Source organism: Ammospiza nelsoni, chromosome 28, assembly GCF_027579445.1.
Source record: "Ammospiza nelsoni isolate bAmmNel1 chromosome 28, bAmmNel1.pri, whole genome shotgun sequence".
NCBI lineage: Eukaryota > Metazoa > Chordata > Aves > Passeriformes > Passerellidae > Ammospiza > Ammospiza nelsoni.
This window is the reverse complement of record NC_080660.1, coordinates 519,028-536,400: the sequence shown is the minus strand read 5'-3', so window position 1 is coordinate 536,400 and position 17,373 is coordinate 519,028. Positions and strand designations below refer to the sequence as shown.

The following is a 17,373-nucleotide window of genomic DNA, read 5'->3' as shown; positions in this document are numbered from 1 at the left end:
TAAAATAAAATAAAATAAAATAAAATAAAATAAAATAAAATAAAATAATTTTCTCAGTAAATTTCCCAAATTTCCCGCCCTGGCACAGCTCGAGGCTGTTCCTTCTTGTCCTGTCCCATTCTCTCGGATCAGAACCCAAATCCCCTCTGGATCCCCCTTTTCTCCAGGATCAGCCCCCTCAGGACCCTCTGTTCCCGTTCCCAGCCCTGGCCCCGCTCCAGCCCCGGCCCAGCCCCGGTTCCCATCCCAACATCCTCATTCCTGTCCCTTCCCCTCCCTCCCTCCCCACCCCTCTCACCAAACCCGTTCCGAGCCCCGGGCGTGGCTCCGGCACCGCCTGAACCCCAACCCAGGGTAAAAATAACCAAAAGCACCAAATTAATGAAAATAACCTTTCCTGCCCAGTTCCTGCCCCATTCCTGCCCAATTCCTGCTGGGGATGGCTATGGGAGGGGCCAGGAATTCATTCCAGAGAAAATCCTCATTAATGAAAAATTTTCATCATTAAAAGCAAATAAAGATGGGGGGATTGGGTGAGGGGCCTTTCAGGGGTGTCTCCCCAGAAATTCCCAGGCCAGAATCCTGATCCTATAAAAGATGGATTTGGGTGGGATATTTGGAATTCCCAACCTTCCCTGGGCTGCTTTGGGTGGGACATTTGGAATTTCCAGCTCTCCCCTGGTGTGTCCACAGCTGAGATCCCCCACCAGAACTCATCCCAAAATCCCACAAATCCGAGATGCCCCGATCTGGGGAATTCCGATGGAATTTTGGAATTCCAGATTCCCCAAAATCCCACAAATCCGGGCCCGACCCGGGGAATTCCGAGGGGATTCTGGAATTCCGGATCCCCGTGGATTTGCTGGGGGTGGTTTCTGGTTTGGGATTTCTGATTCAGGGCCAAGGCCGCTGTGGGATTCGGGGCCGTCTCGGGGGTGACGTCGGAGGTGGCGCCCGGGGCTCCGTGTCCTGCGTGTCACCGACCTCAGACGAGGCGTGGGGACCTCGGCCGGGCCCCGATGGCTCTGATTGGGGACAGGCAGGTGACAGACGGGGACAAACAGGATGAGTGGGGTGAGGAGTCCTGGGGCTCCAGCCCCGCTGACCTCACCCCACTGCCCGTCCACATCCCGGCTGGAAAAGTGTCCCAGGATCCAGGTGGGACAAATTCCGCCATCCCAGGTGGGTCCAGCCTGACCTTGGGCACTTCCAGGGATGAGGAATCCATAAAATCCCATCCAAACCAGCCCAAGGAATCCTGGAATGGTTTGGGATGGAAAGGAACCTGAAATCCCAAAAATTCCACCCCAGTTCCATGGGCAGGGACCTTCCCCTATTCCCAGGTGGGTCCAGCCTGGCCTTGGGCACTTCCAGGGACGGGAAATCCATGGAATAATCTGGAATCACCTGGAGCAGGGAAGGACTGATCCCTAAAATTCCATCTAAACAAGCCCAGGGAATTCTGGAAGGGTTTGGGATGGAAAAGAACCTGAAATCCCAACAAATCCCACCCCAGTTCCATAAGAACTGCCAGGACATGCCTGGAGCCTCAGGAGAAGCATTTCTGGGGAAAATTCAGCAGGAAAAGGGGTTCAGCATTGCCAGTACGTGCCTAGAACCTCGTTGCCTCATCCTGGGAATGTCACCAAGTCCCAGGAAAGCGCTCCCGAGCCCAGGGACCTTTTCCAAGGCGGGTTCCTGAGGCCCCGGCCCCTGGGGTGGGGATTCCAGACAGTTACAGGCCACCAAACCCCCACTCATTTGCATAATCGCCCCAAAAATCCACCCCAAAATTACAGCGTCCCAAGGGTGTCATTATTGCCCAGGCGGGGCCTAATTTGCACCAGGGTAATTTAATCCGGGTTCAAAAAAAAAAAAAAAAAAAAATCCCAAAAATGAACGTTGGGGACAAATCCCCCGGCTGAGTGTCCCCGAGGTTATTAATTAGCCAGCGTTAATTAATTGGGCTCCTACACCCAGGGTGAGCCACAGGCGAGGCTGCGGGACGAGTTCCTGCTCTGAGGTGGCCCCCGTGATGTCCCCGTCACCCTGTGTCCCCTCCAAACCCCAAATTCAAGCTCTGGAATTTTCCAGATTTCCTCTAAGAGCTCCTGGGGAATAAAGGAAGAGTTAATTAATTTGCCGTTCGAAAGATTAAATTAAAAAATAAGGGGATTGTGAGGTAATTACGGCCTGAGGGAAGCCAGAGGAAATTCAGCATTAATCGACCTCTCAGCAGAGGTTTTTCTGCTTTTATTTTTAATTAAAATCCAGCCAAGTTGAAATTAAAATGGTCCAATTAATATTAGGAGCTTTATCGTGATTTTTCTCAATGAAAAGTCATAAATTGATTACAATTTCCTAGTTCAAAAATCCGTTTAAAAATTCATTTAATCATTTAAAAATGGCTGTGGTTGGTTTATTTTTAATATTGGATAATATGGCCAAATATTAATGAGAAGTAAAAATAAGAATAAAACTCTACAGGGGTGTCTCATGAACCAAAACCAGGAGGATTTGGGGAATCTCACCCAGATTTTAGGGCTGAAATCTTCTTCCCTTTGCCTGATCCAAACCTCAGCGACCTCAGGTTTGAAATTCCAAAGGAATTGCACAAAAAAGGGACAAAAAATCCCCTCTGGAATTGCGGGATTAATTACGTGGGTCATAAAGATCTTGATTGTCCCCTGATCTGCTCGTCCTGAGCTCTGCTGCCATCAGCACTTAAATTTTCCTTTTAATTAATTTAATTAATTTAATTCGTTTAATCTAAATATTAATCCCCATTTTCATGTGGTTTTGCAGGTGTTAAAGACACAAATCCCACCCATAACACAAATATTTACACTGAAATCCGCCCTCCTCCCTTTACGCTCTGGAGCCCTTCCAGATTTCCCCCCCAAAAAAATCCGAAACTCGACCATAAAAGGATTTTACAGCCAGGATTTTCCAGGATTAGGCGGAACCGGCCCGAAGAGCCGCTGCTATTTCGGGGTGAAAATGATAGGGAAGGGTTGATAAAGCCAAATAACCCGTTTGGGACTGGGCTTGGCCCGGGATGAATCAGGACAACGTCCACGAAGGGTGGCTCCTCTCCAACCCCGACGGGGACCCTATAAAAGCAGCGCCATCCTCGCCTGGCTCCGCACGGCTTCCCAGGAATCCCACTCGATCCCGACGGTGACTTGGGTGAGTGGGGCTCCCTTGGGAATGTTCCCTTTGCCGGGAATGTTCCCCTGGCTGGGAATTTGGGAATTTTCGGTGTTTCTCCGGGGTTCATGGTGGATGGGAGAGTCGTTCCCGGTGTTTTTTGGGAATATTGAGGGGTTTCTCCCTGTTGGAATCATCCTTGTGGGAAGGGAACACGGGAGAAGTTTGGGGAGTTCTTTGGGTGTGGGGACAGCTCCCGGCTGGAGCTGTGGCCCCTTCTCTGTGGAAATTCCGGCGTTTCCATGGGGCAGGGAGTGCTCGTGTGCCCGAGCACGTTCCGGAGGCGGGAATGGGGCACGGCGCAGCTCCCCGGGATCAGATCGGGGGCGGAGGTTCCCCATAAGAGATTTGGGCATCCCACAAAGGGAGGAAGGAGGGAAGGAGGAGGCTTTGGAGGTTTCCAGACGCAGCTCCTGAGGTCTCTGCCCCAGATCTTGTCTTGGGTTGGGTTAAAGCTGCTCTCACCAGGATCACAGGGATGGGTCTTGGAAACACCAGGAAGTCCTGGAATGAGGCCATGGAGATGCTCCAAGGGCTGAGGGAAGATTGGGAGAGCTTCTGGGGAGGAGAAGCTCTATGGTGACCTAAGAGATCTACCTGGACAGCAGAGGGGTTGGACTGGTTCCATTTAGTGCCCATTCCAAGGAAATATTCCATGGGATAACCCCACGGGGCAGGATCTGGGGGTACCTCTTGAATCAGCTCCGCCAGGTCCCTCCCCGTCACCGCGTCCCCGTCACCGTTCCCACTCTGACGTCACCCAAACGCGTCAGTGGCGAGGCCAGAGGCCGCTCCCCATCCCACTAAAACCCCGGAATGTGTTCCCAACGGAGCCGGGAATTCTCCTCCCTCTTCCCAAGGGGATCCCCCAGCCCTTGGTGTGCTCCTGTCCCTCCAGGCTCGCTCGGATCTGCAGCATGTCCCCGCTCTTGGACAGCATCGCCACCATCGTCGGCGTCTTCCAGCAGCATGCCCGGGCAGATGGGGACGGCTCCGGGCTCAGCCGCAGGAGGATGAGGGAGCTGATCCAGAGGGAATTCGCAGATTCCCTGGTGGTGAGCGCTGGAGTGTGGGAATGGCAAAATCCTCTCTGGAAAGGGAACGGGGAGGGTTCCACCAAAGTTTGGGTTCCACCAAAGGTTGGTTTCCACCAAAGGTTTGGTTCCACCAAAGGTTGGGCTCCACCAAAGATTGGGCTCCACCAAAGATTGGGTTCCACCAAAGGTTGGGTTCCACCAAAGTTTGGGCTCCACCAAAGGTTGGGTTCCACCAAAGGTTGGGTTCCCCCAAAAGTTGGGTTCCACCAAAGGTTGGGTTCCACCAAAGGTTGGGTTCCTTTGTGCTGGGGAAGGGAATGGAGAATCCTGAGGGAGCTGGGGGGGCTCAGCCTGGAGAAAAGGGGGATCCCGGGAGGGTTTTGGGGAATGAATTCCCACAGCTGGTGCTGAGCCCTACAAGTGAAATTATGAGAGATGGAAGGAGAATTCCTGTGATTCTTCCCGTTGTTGCCTTTCTCCGCCAAGGAGCAGGAAGACCAAAATCCCCCTTTTCCCCTCACATTGTTGCATTTCTCCCCCAAGGAGCAGGAAGACCAAAATCCCCTTTTTTCCCCCACCCCGTGTTTTTCACTCCGCAGAAGCCACATGACCCTCAGACCATCGAGAAGATCCTGCAGTTCCTGGAGTGGGATGGGGACGGGGACATCGATTTCAACGAGTTCCTCCTCCTGGTGTTCCGTGTGGCCAAGTGCTGCTTCTGGTTCCAGCCGAGGGCCCCGTTCCTGGTGCAGAGGACAAAGCTCCTGACAGGCGGGAAATCCCTGCGGGAGACGGAATTCAGGAGCAGAGGGAGCCGCCGGCAGCTCCAGGAGGAGGAGGAGGAGGAGGAGGAACGACAAACCTGGGAGAGGAATCGTGAGGCTGAGCTGCAAGGAGACCTCAGGGTCAGGGAGGGGGAAATCTCGGAGGAAACGAGGAGGGATCAGCAGGAACGTCGCACACTGAGCAGGGAGGAACCACGCCAGGAGCTGATCCCTCGGAAATGCCGGGAACGGAGCCAGGAGCCGTGCGAGCAGCGGGAGAGCCGGAGAAGGAGGCAGCCCCCGGAGCCGGACAGAAGAGAGGGAGAGAGGAGAGACCAGGAGGAAGAAGAGGCAGACGTGAGGACAGACAGGCAACGCCGGGAACCCCAAGCACGGCCGGACCGGTGGAGCTGCCAGGAGCAAGGGCGTGATGAAAGAACCCAGCGGCCACGAGGAGCAGATGGAGAAGGAGACAACCGGCCACGGGAACCTGAATTGCTCCGGGAGGAGAGGAGCCGCCACCGCCGGCGTGAGCTGGGACAAAGGGAGCTGGAAGGGAGAAGGCGCCGGGCGGCTGAGCTGGAATGTCTGGAGTCCAGGAGGCCACACCAGTCGTACCTGGAGGAACCGTTAGAGATCGACCTCGGGGAATGTGGGAGAGCAGAGGCAGAGGAACGCGGCCACAGGCAGAGAACAAAGCGGGAACAGGAGCTGGAATCGGCTGAAAGGGAAAGGGAGATCCGGGAGGAGCAGGAGAGAAGAGAAAGAGATGATCCCAGAAGAAAAGGGAGAATGAGAGAGAGGAGGGTGGATGAGGAACGGGAGCTGGAGGTGGATGTGTCTGAGCGCCGGACAAGGAAAAGGGAGGAAGAAGTGGCTGCCAGAAACCTGAGAGCGACACGGGAGAGACATGAGCATGAAATTCGTGAGATTGGAGATGATGGAAGGAGACAGAGAGAATCAGTGAGATTTGAAAGGGACAGAGAGATCTCAGTGGCAGCAGCTGAAGTTGACGTCAAAGTGCGCCGTGAGATCCGGGAACAAGGTGAGGAGCTGAGAAGGAGAGAACGTCCCTGTGAGCGTGAGGAGGAAGAGAGGAGAATCTCCCGGTTCAGAGAGAGGGATGAAGCTGTGAGGGAGAGGAGAATTGATCAGCAACGGGAGCTGGAGGTGTCTGAGCGCCGGGCACGGGAAAGGGAGGAAGAAGTGGCCAGAGTTGGCCGGAGAGAGACACGGGACAGACGAGAGCGAGACATCCGTGAGATTGAAGCTGATGGAAGGAGACAAAGAGAAACTCTGAGGTACGAGAGGGACAGAGAGATCTCAGTGGCAGCAGCCAAAGCCGATGTCAAAGTGCGCCGTGAGATCCGGGAACAAGGTGAGGAACTGAGAAGGAGAGAATGTCCCTGTGAGGCTGAAGACAGAAGAATTTGCCCCAGAAGAGAAAGAGATGAGATTCGGGGGGAGAGGAGAATCGATGTTGAACGGGAGCTGGAGGTGTGTGAGCTCCGGGAACGGGAAAGGGAGGAAGTGGCTGCGATTGGCCAGAGAGAAACACGGGACAGACGTGAGCATGAAATTCGTGAGATTGAAGCTGATGGAAGAAGACAAAGAGAATCAGTGAGGTTTGAAAGGGACAGAGAGATCTCAGTGGCAGCAGCTGAAGCCGATGTCAAAGTGCGCCGTGAGATCCGGGAACGAGGTGAGGAGCTGAGAAGGAGAGAACGTCCCTGTGAGTGTAAGGAGGAAGCAGAACCAGACAGGAGAATTTCCCGTGTCAGAGAGAGGGATGAAGCTGTGAGAGAGAGGAGAATCAACCAGGAACGGGAGCTGGAGGTCTCAGAGCGCCGGGCACGGGAAAGGAGTGAAGAAGTGGCTGCCATTGGCCAGAGAGAAAGACACAACAGACGTGAGCATGAAATTCGTGAACTTGAAGATGATGGGAGGAGACAGAGAGAATCAGTGAGGTTTGAAAGGGACAGAGAGATCTCAGTGGCAGCAGCTGAAGCCGATGTCAAAGTGCGCCGTGAGATCCGGGAACGAGGTGAGGAACTGAGAAGGAGAGAACGTCCCTGTGAGGCTGAAGACAGAAGAATTTGCCCCAGAAGAGACGGGGAAGAGCCTCTGAGGGAGAGGAGAATCGACCAGGAATGGGAACTGGAGGCCTCTGAGCGTCAGACAAGGGAAAGGAAGGAAGAAGTGGCCAGAGTCGGCCGGAGAGAGACACAGGACAGACGTGAGCGTGAAATTCGTGAACTTGAAGATGATGGGAGGAGACAGAGAGAATCAGTGAGGTTTGAAAGGGACAGAGAGATCTCAGTGGCAGCAGCTGAAGCTGATGTCAAAGTGCGCCGTGAGATCCGGGAACGAGGTGAGGAGCTGAGAAGGAGAGAACGTCCCTGTGAGCGTGAGGAGGAAGGAGAACCAGAGAGGAGAATTTCCCGTGTCAGAGAGAGGGATGAAGCTGTGAGGGAGAGGAGAATCAATCGGGAATGGGAGCTGGAGGGCTCTGAGCGCCGGACACGGGAAAGGGAGGAAGAAGTGGCCAGAGCTGGCCAGAGAGAGACACGGGAGAGACGAGACCGAGAAATTCGTGAACTTGAAGATGATGGAAGGAGACAAAGAGAAACTCTGAGGTACGAAAGGGACAGAGAGATCTCAGTGGCAGCAGCTGAAGCCGATGTCAAAGTGCGCCGTGAGATCCGGGAACGAGGTGAGGAGCTGAGAAGGAGAGAGCGTCCCTGTGAGGCTGAAGACAGAAGAATTTGCCCCAGAAGAGAAAGAGAGGAGCCCCTGAGGGAGAGGAGAATCAACCAGGAACGGGAGCTGGAGGTGGAGGGCTCTGAGCGCTGGGCAAGGGAAAGGGAGGAGAGACAAGAGTGTGAAATTTGTGAACTTGAAGATGACGGAAGGAGACAAAGAGAAACTCTGAGGTACGAGAGGGACAGAGAGATCTCAGTGGCAGCAGCTGAAGCCGATGTCAAAGTGCGCCGTGAGATCCGGGAACGAGGTGAGGAGCTGAGAAGGAGAGAACGTCCCTGTGAGCGTGAGGAGGAAGGAGAACCAGAGAGGAGAATTTCCCGTGTCAGAGAGAGGGATGAAGCTGTGAGGGAGAGGAGAATCAATCGGGAATGGGAGCTGGAGGGCTCTGAGCGCCGGACACGGGAAAGGGAGGAAGAAGTGGCCAGAGCTGGCCGGAGAGAGACACGGGAGAGACGAGACCGAGAAATTCGTGAACTTGAAGATGATGGAAGGAGACAAAGAGAAACTCTGAGGTACGAAAGGGACAGAGAGATCTCAGTGGCAGCAGCTGAAGCCGATGTCAAAGTGCGCCGTGAGATCCGGGAACGAGGTGAGGAGCTGAGAAGGAGAGAGCGTCCCTGTGAGGCTGAAGACAGAAGAATTTGCCCCAGAAGAGAAAGAGAGGAGCCCCTGAGGGAGAGGAGAATCAACCAGGAACGGGAGCTGGAGGTGGAGGGCTCTGAGCGCTGGGCAAGGGAAAGGGAGGAGAGACAAGAGTGTGAAATTTGTGAACTTGAAGATGACGGAAGGAGACAAAGAGAAACTCTGAGGTACGAGAGGGACAGAGAGATCTCAGTGGCAGCAGCCAAAGCCGATGTCAAAGTGCGCCGTGAGATCCGGGAACGAGGTGAGGAGCTGAGAAGGAGAGAACGTCCCCGTGAGCATGAGGAGGGAGCAGAACCAGAGAGGAGAATCTCCCGTGTCAGAGAGAGGGACGAAACCCTGAGGGAGAGGAGAATCAACCAGGAACGGGAGCTGGAGGTGTCTGAGCGCCGGGCACGGGAAAGGAGTGAAGAAGTTACCAGAGTTGGTCGGAGAGAGACACGAGAGAGACGTGAAACTGGTGAAATTCGTGAGATTGATGATGATGGGAGGAGGCAAAGAGAAACCCTGAGGTTCGAAAGGGACAGAGAGATCTCAGTGGCAGCAGAAGAAGCTGACGTCGAAGTGCGCCGAGAGGAGCTGAGAAGGAGAGAACGTCCCTGTGAGCGTGAGGAGGAAGGAGAACCAGAGAGGAGAATCTCCCGGGTCAGAGAGAGGGAAGAGGCCCTGAGGGAGAGGAGACTCGATCAGCAATGGGAGCTGGTGGTGTCTGAGCACCGGGCACGAGAAAGGGAGGAAGTGGCCGCCAGAAACCTGAGAGAGACACGGGAGAGACGAGAGCGAGACATCCGTGAGGCTGAAATAGATGGAAGGAGAGAACAAGAAGTGTATGACAGGAGAAGAGAGATCTCAGTGGCAGCAGCTGAAGCCGATGTCAAAGTGCGCCGTGAGATCCAGGAACGAGGTGAGGAGCTGGGAAGGAGAGAACGTCCCCGTGAGGGAGAAGACAGAAGAATTTGCCCCAGAAGAGACAGGGAAGAGCCCCTGAGGGAGCGGAGAATTGATCAGCAACAGGAGCTGGAGGTGGAGGGCTCTGACCACCAGGCACGGGAAAGGGAGGAAGAAGTGACCAGAGTTGGCCAGAGAGAGACACGGGACAGACGTGAAATTCGTGAGATTCGTGAACTTGAAGCTGATGCAAGAAGACAAAGAGATTCAGAGAGGTACGAGAGGGACAGAGAGATCTCAGTGGCAGCAGCCGAAGCCGATGTCAAAGTGCGCCGTGAGATCCGGGAACAAGGTGAGGAGCTGAGAAGGAGAGAACGTCCCTGTGAGCGTGAGGAGGAAGAGAGGAGAATCTCCCGTGTCAGAGAGAGGGATGAAGCTGTGAGAGAGAGGAGAATCGACCAGGAACAGGAGCTGGAGGTGTCTGAGCGCCGGGCATGGGAAAGGGAGGAAGAAATGGCCAGAGTTGGCCGGAGAGAGACACGGGACAGACGAGAGCAAGACATCCGTGAGATTGAAGCTGATGGAAGGAGACAAAGAGAAACTCTGAGGTACGAGAGGGACAGAGAGATCTCAGTGGCAGCAGCTGAAGCCGATGCCAAAGTGCGCCGTGAGATCCGGGAACGAGGTGAGGAGCTGAGAAGGAGAGAACGTCCCTGTGAGCGTGAGGAGGAAGCAGAACCAGAGAAGAGAATTTCCCGTGTCAGAGAGAGGGATGAAACCCTGAGGGAGAGGAGAATCGATGTTGAACAGGAGCTGGAGGTCTCAGAGCGCCGGGCACGGGTAAGGGAGGAAGAAGTGGCCAGAGTTGGCCGGAGAGAGACACAGGACAGACGTGAGCGTGAAATTTGTGAACTTGAAGATGATGGAAGGAGACAGAGAGAATCAGTGAGGTTTGAAAGGGACAGAGAGATCTCAGTGGCAGCAGTCGAAGCCGATGTCAAAGTGCGCCGTGAGATCTGGGAACGAGGTGAGGAGCTGAGAAGGAGAGAACGTCCCTGTGAGCGTGAGGAGGGAGCAGAACCAGAGAGGAGAATCTCCCGTGTCAGAGAGAGGGATGAAACCCTGAGGGAGAGGAGAATCGATGTTGAACGGGAGCTGGAGGTCTCAGAGCGCCACAGCCGCCGGACACAGGACAGTGAGGCAGAAGTGACCGTCACTGACCAGAGTGAGGCACGTGAGGAGATCAGGCTGGAGGTCCTGGAGGAGGAAGATGAGGAGGAGCTGGAGCAGGACCAGTACCGGTACCAGACCCTGGACGTGGACACCATCGATCTCTGCCCTCCAGGACAGGAGGTGCCCATCAGTGACCTCCGTGTCCGGTACCGCCCCGCCGACCCCGACGTCCGGCCCGAGGTCCGGCTGCTCCCCGAGCCCGTGGAGCCTCAGACCGTGGCCTACCTGGTGCACGTCATCCAGAACCAGCAGGACCCCAAAGCCGCCACCTACGAGATCGTGTGCCACCAGCCCGGCCAGCGCGGCCAGCCCGTGCGCGTCCGCACCTGCTCCGTGTCCCCGCGGCCACCGAGCGACCATAGAGACCGCCCCGAGGTTCCACCATCCAAACGTCCCCAGGAAAACCCCGGTGAGGGCCTGGATGAGCCCAGGGAAAGATCCGGAAAAGAGGTGAAGGAAGGAGCCCTGGAGGATTCTGGAGCCCTGAAGGATTCCAGAGCCCTGAGAGATTCCGCCGATCCAGAGGCCGTGAAGGGCAAACGGGTGAAATCCAAGGAGCTCCGGAGGCACCCCGAGGTCCCCGAGGCGGAGCAGGAGCAGCCCCAGGGTGAGGAGCCCCAGAAGGCCCCGCGGGAGCGGAGAGAGCGCCAGGCCGGCGAGGCCAAGAGCGGAGTCCCCCGGGAGCGCCGGGATCCAGAGCAGAGAGACCCCGGAGAAACCCTCGGGGAGGGAACCCAGGAGGGCGAGGAGGCTCCAGAGGAGGAACCCAGCAAGAGGAGCCCCCGGGAAGCGGAAAACTCCCGGGTTTCTCAGGATGGTGGCACCAAGCAGGGCCAGGAGCCCCCGCAGGAGGCTCCGAGCCGCGCCAGGGATGAATCCAAAACGTCCTGAGGGGAATCTGCCTCTCCCTGGGGCCTCTCCAGGTCCTTTTGAGGGTCACTTCTGCCCCTCAGGATGTGGTGGCCCAGCAGTGATGGACTCAAAAGGATCCCAGGGTGTCCAGTGGGGTTTGGGGGCTTTTCCCTGCAATGGATCCCCAGCAGGAAGGGAGATTCCTCCGGATCTGGAGTTTCTGCCTCCCTGCTGGGTGTGTCCCTCAATATTTAATCAATTTTTCTGCTCTAATTGGAGTCCTTGGGTGCCTCTGTCCTCTTTTGCACCCTGGGGTGGCACTTCAGGTTCCCCCAGCCCCGGGGCTGCTCTCAGCTTCTAGATTTTTAAACTCCAAAAAAAATTCCTGATTCTGGGGCCTGGAAATCCTCAAGGCTGGGGGAAAAAACAAAAAAATAAATCACAATTTTAGGTGGATTCCAGCAGAATTTCAGCTCCAGGCCTGGGGGTTTGAGCCACAGGGTGCTGGTGGTGGGTGGGGGATTCTCCTTCTCCTCCTTTTCCTTTTCCTTCCTTTTTATCGCATGGAAAATGGGAATAAACAGCTGATTCCTGCAGAGGCTGCAAGTGTCACCTTCCGGAGGGCTGGGAGGCTGGGAGGGCTGGGATCAGGCATTCCCAGTTGGGATCTGGCATTCCCAGCTGGAATCGGGCATTCCCAGTTGGGATCGGGCATTCCCAGCTTGGATTGGGCATTCCCAGTTGGGATCAGGCATTCCCAGTTGGGATCAGGTATTCCCAGTTTGGATCGGGCATTCCCAGTTCAGGTCAGGCATTCCCAGCTGGGATCAGGTATTCCCAGTTTGGATCGGGCATTCCCAGTTCAGGTCAGGCATTCCCAGTTGGGATCAGGTATTCCCAGTTTGGATCAGGCATTCCCAGCTTGGATTGGGCATTCCCAGTTGGAATCAGGCATTCCCAGTTTGGGTCAGGCATTCCCAGTTTGGATCAGGTATTCCCAGTTTGGATCAGGCATTCCCAGCTGGAATCGGGCATTCCCAGTTGGGATCGGGCATTCCCAGCTTGGATTGGGCATTCCCAGTTCAGGTCAGGCATTCCCAGTTGGGATCAGGTATTCCCAGTTTGGATCAGGCATTCCCAGTTGGAATCTGGCATTCCCAGCTGGAATCGGGCATTCCCAGCTGGAATCAGGCATTCCCAGTTGGGATCAGGTATTCCCAGTTTGGATCGGGCATTCCCAGCTGGAATCAGGCATTCCCAGTTGGGATCAGGTATTCCCAGTTTGGATCAGGCATTCCCAGCTTGGATTGGGCATTCCCAGTTGGAATCAGGCATTCCCAGTTTGGGTCAGGCATTCCCAGTTTGGGTCACACATTCCCAGTTGGAATTGGGCATTCACAGTTGGGATCAGACATTCCCAGTTCGGGTCAGGCACTCCCAGTTTGGATCGGGCATTCCCAGTTCAGCCCCCAAACTCCTCCTGATCCCAAATCTCACCCAATCCCCATTTCCCATTCCCAGGGACAGGGCAAGGGACACTGGGAGGGCTCAGTGGCAATGCCAGGGGCAGCGACACAGCTGCCAGCACTTGGTGGCAATGCCAGGAACAGTGACACTGGCAGGGCTTGGTGACAATGCCAGGGCCAGTGACACAGCTGCCAGCACTTGGTGGCAATGCCAGGAACAGGAACAGTGACACTGGCAGGGCTCAGTGATGGGGACAGGGACAGCGACACAGCTCGGTGACAATGCCAGGAGCAGTGACACAGCTCGGTGACAATGCCAGGGACAGGAAAAGGAAGAGGAACACAACTCAGTAACACTGACAGAGCTCAGCGATGGGGACAGGGCCAGGGGCAGTGGCACAGCTCGGTGACAATGCCAGGGACAGTGTCAGCCCTCGGTGACAATGCCAGGGGCAGGAACAGGAACAGTGACACTGGCAGGGCTCGGTGACGATGCCAGGGACAGTGTCAGCCCTCGGTGACAATGCCAGGGGCAGGAACAGGAGCAGTGACACTGGCAGGGCTCGGTGACAATGCCAGGGACAGTGTCAGCCCTTGGTGACAATGCCAGGGGCAGGAACAGGAGCAGTGACACTGGCAGGGCTCGGTGACGATGCCAGGGACAGTGTCAGCCCTTGGTGCCAGTGCCAGGGACAATGCCAGGGACAGTGTCAGCCCTCGGTGACAATGCCAGGGACGGTGACACAGCTGCCAGTGCCCTGACGACTGCAGGGATATCCCACGGAGCAAGCGGGGCTGGGGCAGGATCCGGGAATGCCCGCAGAGCCCCGGACCGGGCCGGGCACATTCCAGGGCTGCGGGAGGAGCCGCTGGAACGGGAATTGCCCAACGCGTCCGGCGCTGACTCAGCCCGGGCGGGGCTCCCCGACTTTCCCCGGGGTTTCTTTTTCCCGATCCCACAAACTCCGAACCGGAGCGGAGCCGCCGCCTGTCCCAGCCATGGTGAGGAATTCCCGGGAATTCGAGGGGGAATATGGATAAGGAGGGGGGAAAATGGAGATTTTCCGGGAAAACGGCCCAAAATCGGAGTGGGAGGGGGTAGGGCGTGGTCTGGCAAAGGGAGGAAGGGAGAGGGGGAAGAAAGGGAAAAATGGGGGGAAAAGGGGGGGGGGAAACAGGGAAAAACGGGTGGAAAGTGGGGGGGGAAAAATCAGGGAAGAAACTGGGAGGAAAATGGGGAAAAAAATAGGGGAAAATAGGAAAAAATGGGGCGAAACAGGGAAAAAAAAGGAGAAAAATAATGGGTAAAAAAGAGGGGAAGTGAGTGAAAAACAAAGAAAACCCAGGGTGAGGTGAGGAGAAATGGAAAAATGGGGCAAAACAGGGTGGGAAACAAGTAAAAAACTGGGGGAAAACGGGGGGAAAACCAGGGCAGAAACCGGAAGGAAAATGAGAAAAAATAGAGAAAAACAGGGGAAAAAACGGAGGGAAACAGGGAAAAATGGGGGAAATGCGTGAAAAACAGGGAAAACACGGGGTGGGGAGAAAAGGGGGGAAAAGGGGAAAGAGCGGATCCAAGCCGGCCCTTCCCACGGATCCGCCACCTCCCCAGGGCATTTTCCAGGAGCCGCTCCCGATCCGGGCCCGTCCCGCTGTGCCAGGAACGAAATCCAAGGAAAAATGCGGCGGGACGGGTCCGGCCGAGCCCTGAAAAAACCGGGATTGCCCTTGGAAAAGCTGGATGGGCACGGGAAGGGATCCCCTGCTCCCTAAAATATTGGGGATTGCTCATTGGAGCGCCTGGGATGGGCACAGGAGGATCCTCGTGCCCAAAAACTGGGATTGGTCCTGCAATGGGCAGAGGGGACCTTTCCCTGCTCCCAAAAAACCTGGAATCGCTCCTGGAATGGGCACAGGAGGCTCCTCCTGCCCTTCCCTCATCCCAAAAAAAACCTGGGATTGCTCCTGGAATGGGTGGGTGCAGGGGCCTTTCCCTGCTCCCCGAAAATCCGGGATTGCTCCCAGCGCACCTGGGACGGGCACTGGGGGTTCCCCAGCCTTTCCCTGACCCCAAATCCCGGGATTTCGGCCCCCCAGCCCACGGAGACGGAGCGCTGCATCGAGTCGCTGCTGGCCGTGTTCCAGCGCTACGCCGGGCGCGAGGGCGACGCCTGCACGCTCTCCAAGCGGGAATTCCGCGCCTTCATGGACACCGAGCTGGCCGCCTTCACCAAGGTGTGGGAACGGGGGCCTGGGGTGGGATCCATGGGATGGGAGAGGATCAATGGGATCCATGGAATAGGGTGGGGATGGGATCAATGGGATCAATGTGATCCATGGGATCCATGGGATGGGGGGGATCCATGAGATTGAGATCCATGGGATGGGAGAGGATCAATGGGATCCATGGAATAGGGTGGGGATGGGATCAATGGGATCAATGTGATCCATGGGATCCATGGGATTGGGATGGGATGGGATTGATGCCATGGGATGCATGGGATGGGATCCATGGGATTGATGGGATGGGATTGATGGGATGGTATCCATGGGATCAATTGGATGGGGATGGGATCAATGGGATCAATGTGATCCATGGGATCCATGGGATGGGGGGGATCCATGAGATTGAGATCCATGGGATGGGAGAGGATCAATGGGATCCATGGAATAGGGTGGGGATGGGATCAATGGGATCAATGTGATCCATGGGATCCATGGGATTGGGATGGGATGGGATTGATGCCATGGGATGCATGGGATGGGATCCATGGGATTGGGATGGGGATGGGATCCATGGGATTGATGGGATGGGATCCATGGGATCAATGGGATGGGATTGATGGGATGGGATCCATGGGATCAATGGGATGGGGATAGGATCAATGGGGTCCATGGAATGTGGGGATCAATGGGATCCATGGAGCAGGGTGAGGATGGGATCAGTGGGATCCATGGAATGGTATGGGGATAGGATCAATGGGATCCATGGAATGGTATGGGGATAGGATCAATGGGATCCATGGAATGGTATGGGGATAGGATCAATGGGATCCATGGGATTGGGATGGAATTGATGGGATGGGTTTGATGGGATGGGATCCATGGCATTGAGATGGAATCCATGGGACCAATGTGAGCCATGGGATCCATGGGGTGGGATGGGATCCATGGAATCAGTGGGATAGGGATGGGATCACTGGGGTCCATGGAATGGGATGGGGATGGGATCAATGAGATGGGATCCATGGGAACAATGGGATCGATGGGATGGGATGGGATTGATGGGATGGGATGATCCAGGGGGTCCCGGCCCTGGGGCTGTGCCAGGATGGAATCTGGAGCAGGAGGGAACTGTACGAACATCCCTGAACGTGACTATTCAAGGATTCTCCATCCCAAACCACTCCAGGATTCCCTGAGCTCCCCTCCCTCCCTGCACAGGGAATTCCCTCCCTCATTCCAGGCACAAATTCACATTTTTTTTTCCCTTTCCCAGAACCAAAAGGACCCGGGCGTGGTGGACAGGATGATGAAGAAGCTGGACATGAACAGCGACGGGCAGCTGGACTTCCAGGAGTTCCTGAACCTCATCGGGGGCATCGCCGTGGCCTGCCACGACTCCCTGGTCCTCAAGGCCCCCAAACCCTGAATCCGGAGGCTCTGGCTCCCCCCAGAATTCCCCATGGAATGCTGGAAATGATGGAATGCTCGCATTCCCTTTTTCACCCTGATTTTTTATGGATAAATAAAAGGTTGAAGACCCCGAAGGATTCCGGGATGTGTGAAGGGGGTGGGGGGGGAAGAAGAATCCCAAAACTATCCTTACCTGCTCTGGATTCCAGGAATTCCCTGCAGGGATGGGGATCCAGCCCTCCCTGAGCCCCTTCTGAGGCATCCCAACCCTTTTTCCATGGAAAAATCATCCCAAATTTCCAGCCCTGGCACAGCTCGAGGCCGTTCCCTCTTGTCCTGCCCCCATTCCCTGGGATCAGATCCCAAATCCCCCCTGGCATCAGATTCCAAATTGCCCCTGGCAGATCCCAAATTCTCCCTGGATCGTAAATTCCCTCTGGATCCCAAATCCCGCCCTGGATCACCCTTTTCTCCAGGCTGAGCTCCCTCAGGATTCTCCATTCCCTTTTCCAGCCCCACTCCCTGGACACTTCCAGCCCCTCATTCCACACCCTGGACATTCCCAGCAGGACAATCCCTGGAATTGCATCCCTGGATTGTTATTCCCATCCTTCTCCCCTGCAGGGATCGGAATTCACCCAAATTTGGGAATCCCGGAGCCTTTTCCGTGCCCTGGGGCCAAAACTACACCTGGAAAAGCAGGACAGGCCCTCAGGGTTAATTGGGGCGTTAATTACACCCCACTAATTAACACACCCAGCTCTGGAGTGCCGATCCCATCCTCTGGAACATTCCCAGCTCTCCAAGCAGAGGTGGGAAAAGGGATTAAATTCCCTTTTTAAATTAAATGGGGTTTTTTTGGCGTGTCGTGAGCTGCAAGCC

The 17,373-nt window shown here is 55.6% G+C and overlaps 3 protein-coding genes across 3 annotated transcripts; all 3 read left to right on the top strand.

The window, feature by feature from the left end:
* Positions 1-4,127: 4,127 nt before the first annotated feature.
* Positions 4,128-5,736, top strand: LOC132084772 (trichohyalin-like). The gene is made up of 3 exons (XM_059490024.1): positions 4,128-4,265; positions 4,847-5,663; positions 5,723-5,736. Exons 1-3 carry the CDS (start codon positions 4,128-4,130, stop codon positions 5,734-5,736), a joined length of 969 nt encoding a protein of 322 aa, XP_059346007.1.
* Positions 5,737-5,803: 67 nt separating this feature from the next.
* TCHH (trichohyalin) lies at positions 5,804-11,428 on the top strand. Its single transcript, XM_059490023.1, has one exon. It carries the CDS (start codon positions 5,804-5,806, stop codon positions 11,426-11,428), a length of 5,625 nt encoding a protein of 1,874 aa, XP_059346006.1.
* A 2,262-nt stretch (positions 11,429-13,690) lies between these two features.
* On the top strand, positions 13,691-16,621 carry S100A11 (S100 calcium binding protein A11). Its single transcript, XM_059490391.1, has 3 exons — positions 13,691-13,857; positions 14,953-15,090; positions 16,355-16,621. Exons 1-3 carry the CDS (start codon positions 13,855-13,857, stop codon positions 16,505-16,507), a joined length of 294 nt encoding a protein of 97 aa, XP_059346374.1. The 5' UTR covers positions 13,691-13,854; the 3' UTR covers positions 16,508-16,621.
* Positions 16,622-17,373: the final 752 nt, after the last annotated feature.

What these genes read in the sequence shown, in the direction of transcription:
- LOC132084772 (XM_059490024.1), top strand. Translation starts at nt 4,128, where the DNA reads ATGTCCCCGCTCTTGGACAGCATCGCCACCATCGTCGGCGTCTTCCAG. An exon ending in AATTCGCAGATTCCCTGGTG is followed by an intron (nt 4,266 to 4,846) that starts GTGAGCGCTGGA and finishes TTCACTCCGCAG; the next exon opens with AAGCCACATGACCCTCAGAC.
- TCHH (XM_059490023.1), top strand. Translation starts at nt 5,804, where the DNA reads ATGAGAGAGAGGAGGGTGGATGAGGAACGGGAGCTGGAGGTGGATGTG.
- S100A11 (XM_059490391.1), top strand. An exon ending in AGCTGGCCGCCTTCACCAAG is followed by an intron (nt 15,091 to 16,354) that starts GTGTGGGAACGG and finishes TCCCTTTCCCAG; the next exon opens with AACCAAAAGGACCCGGGCGT.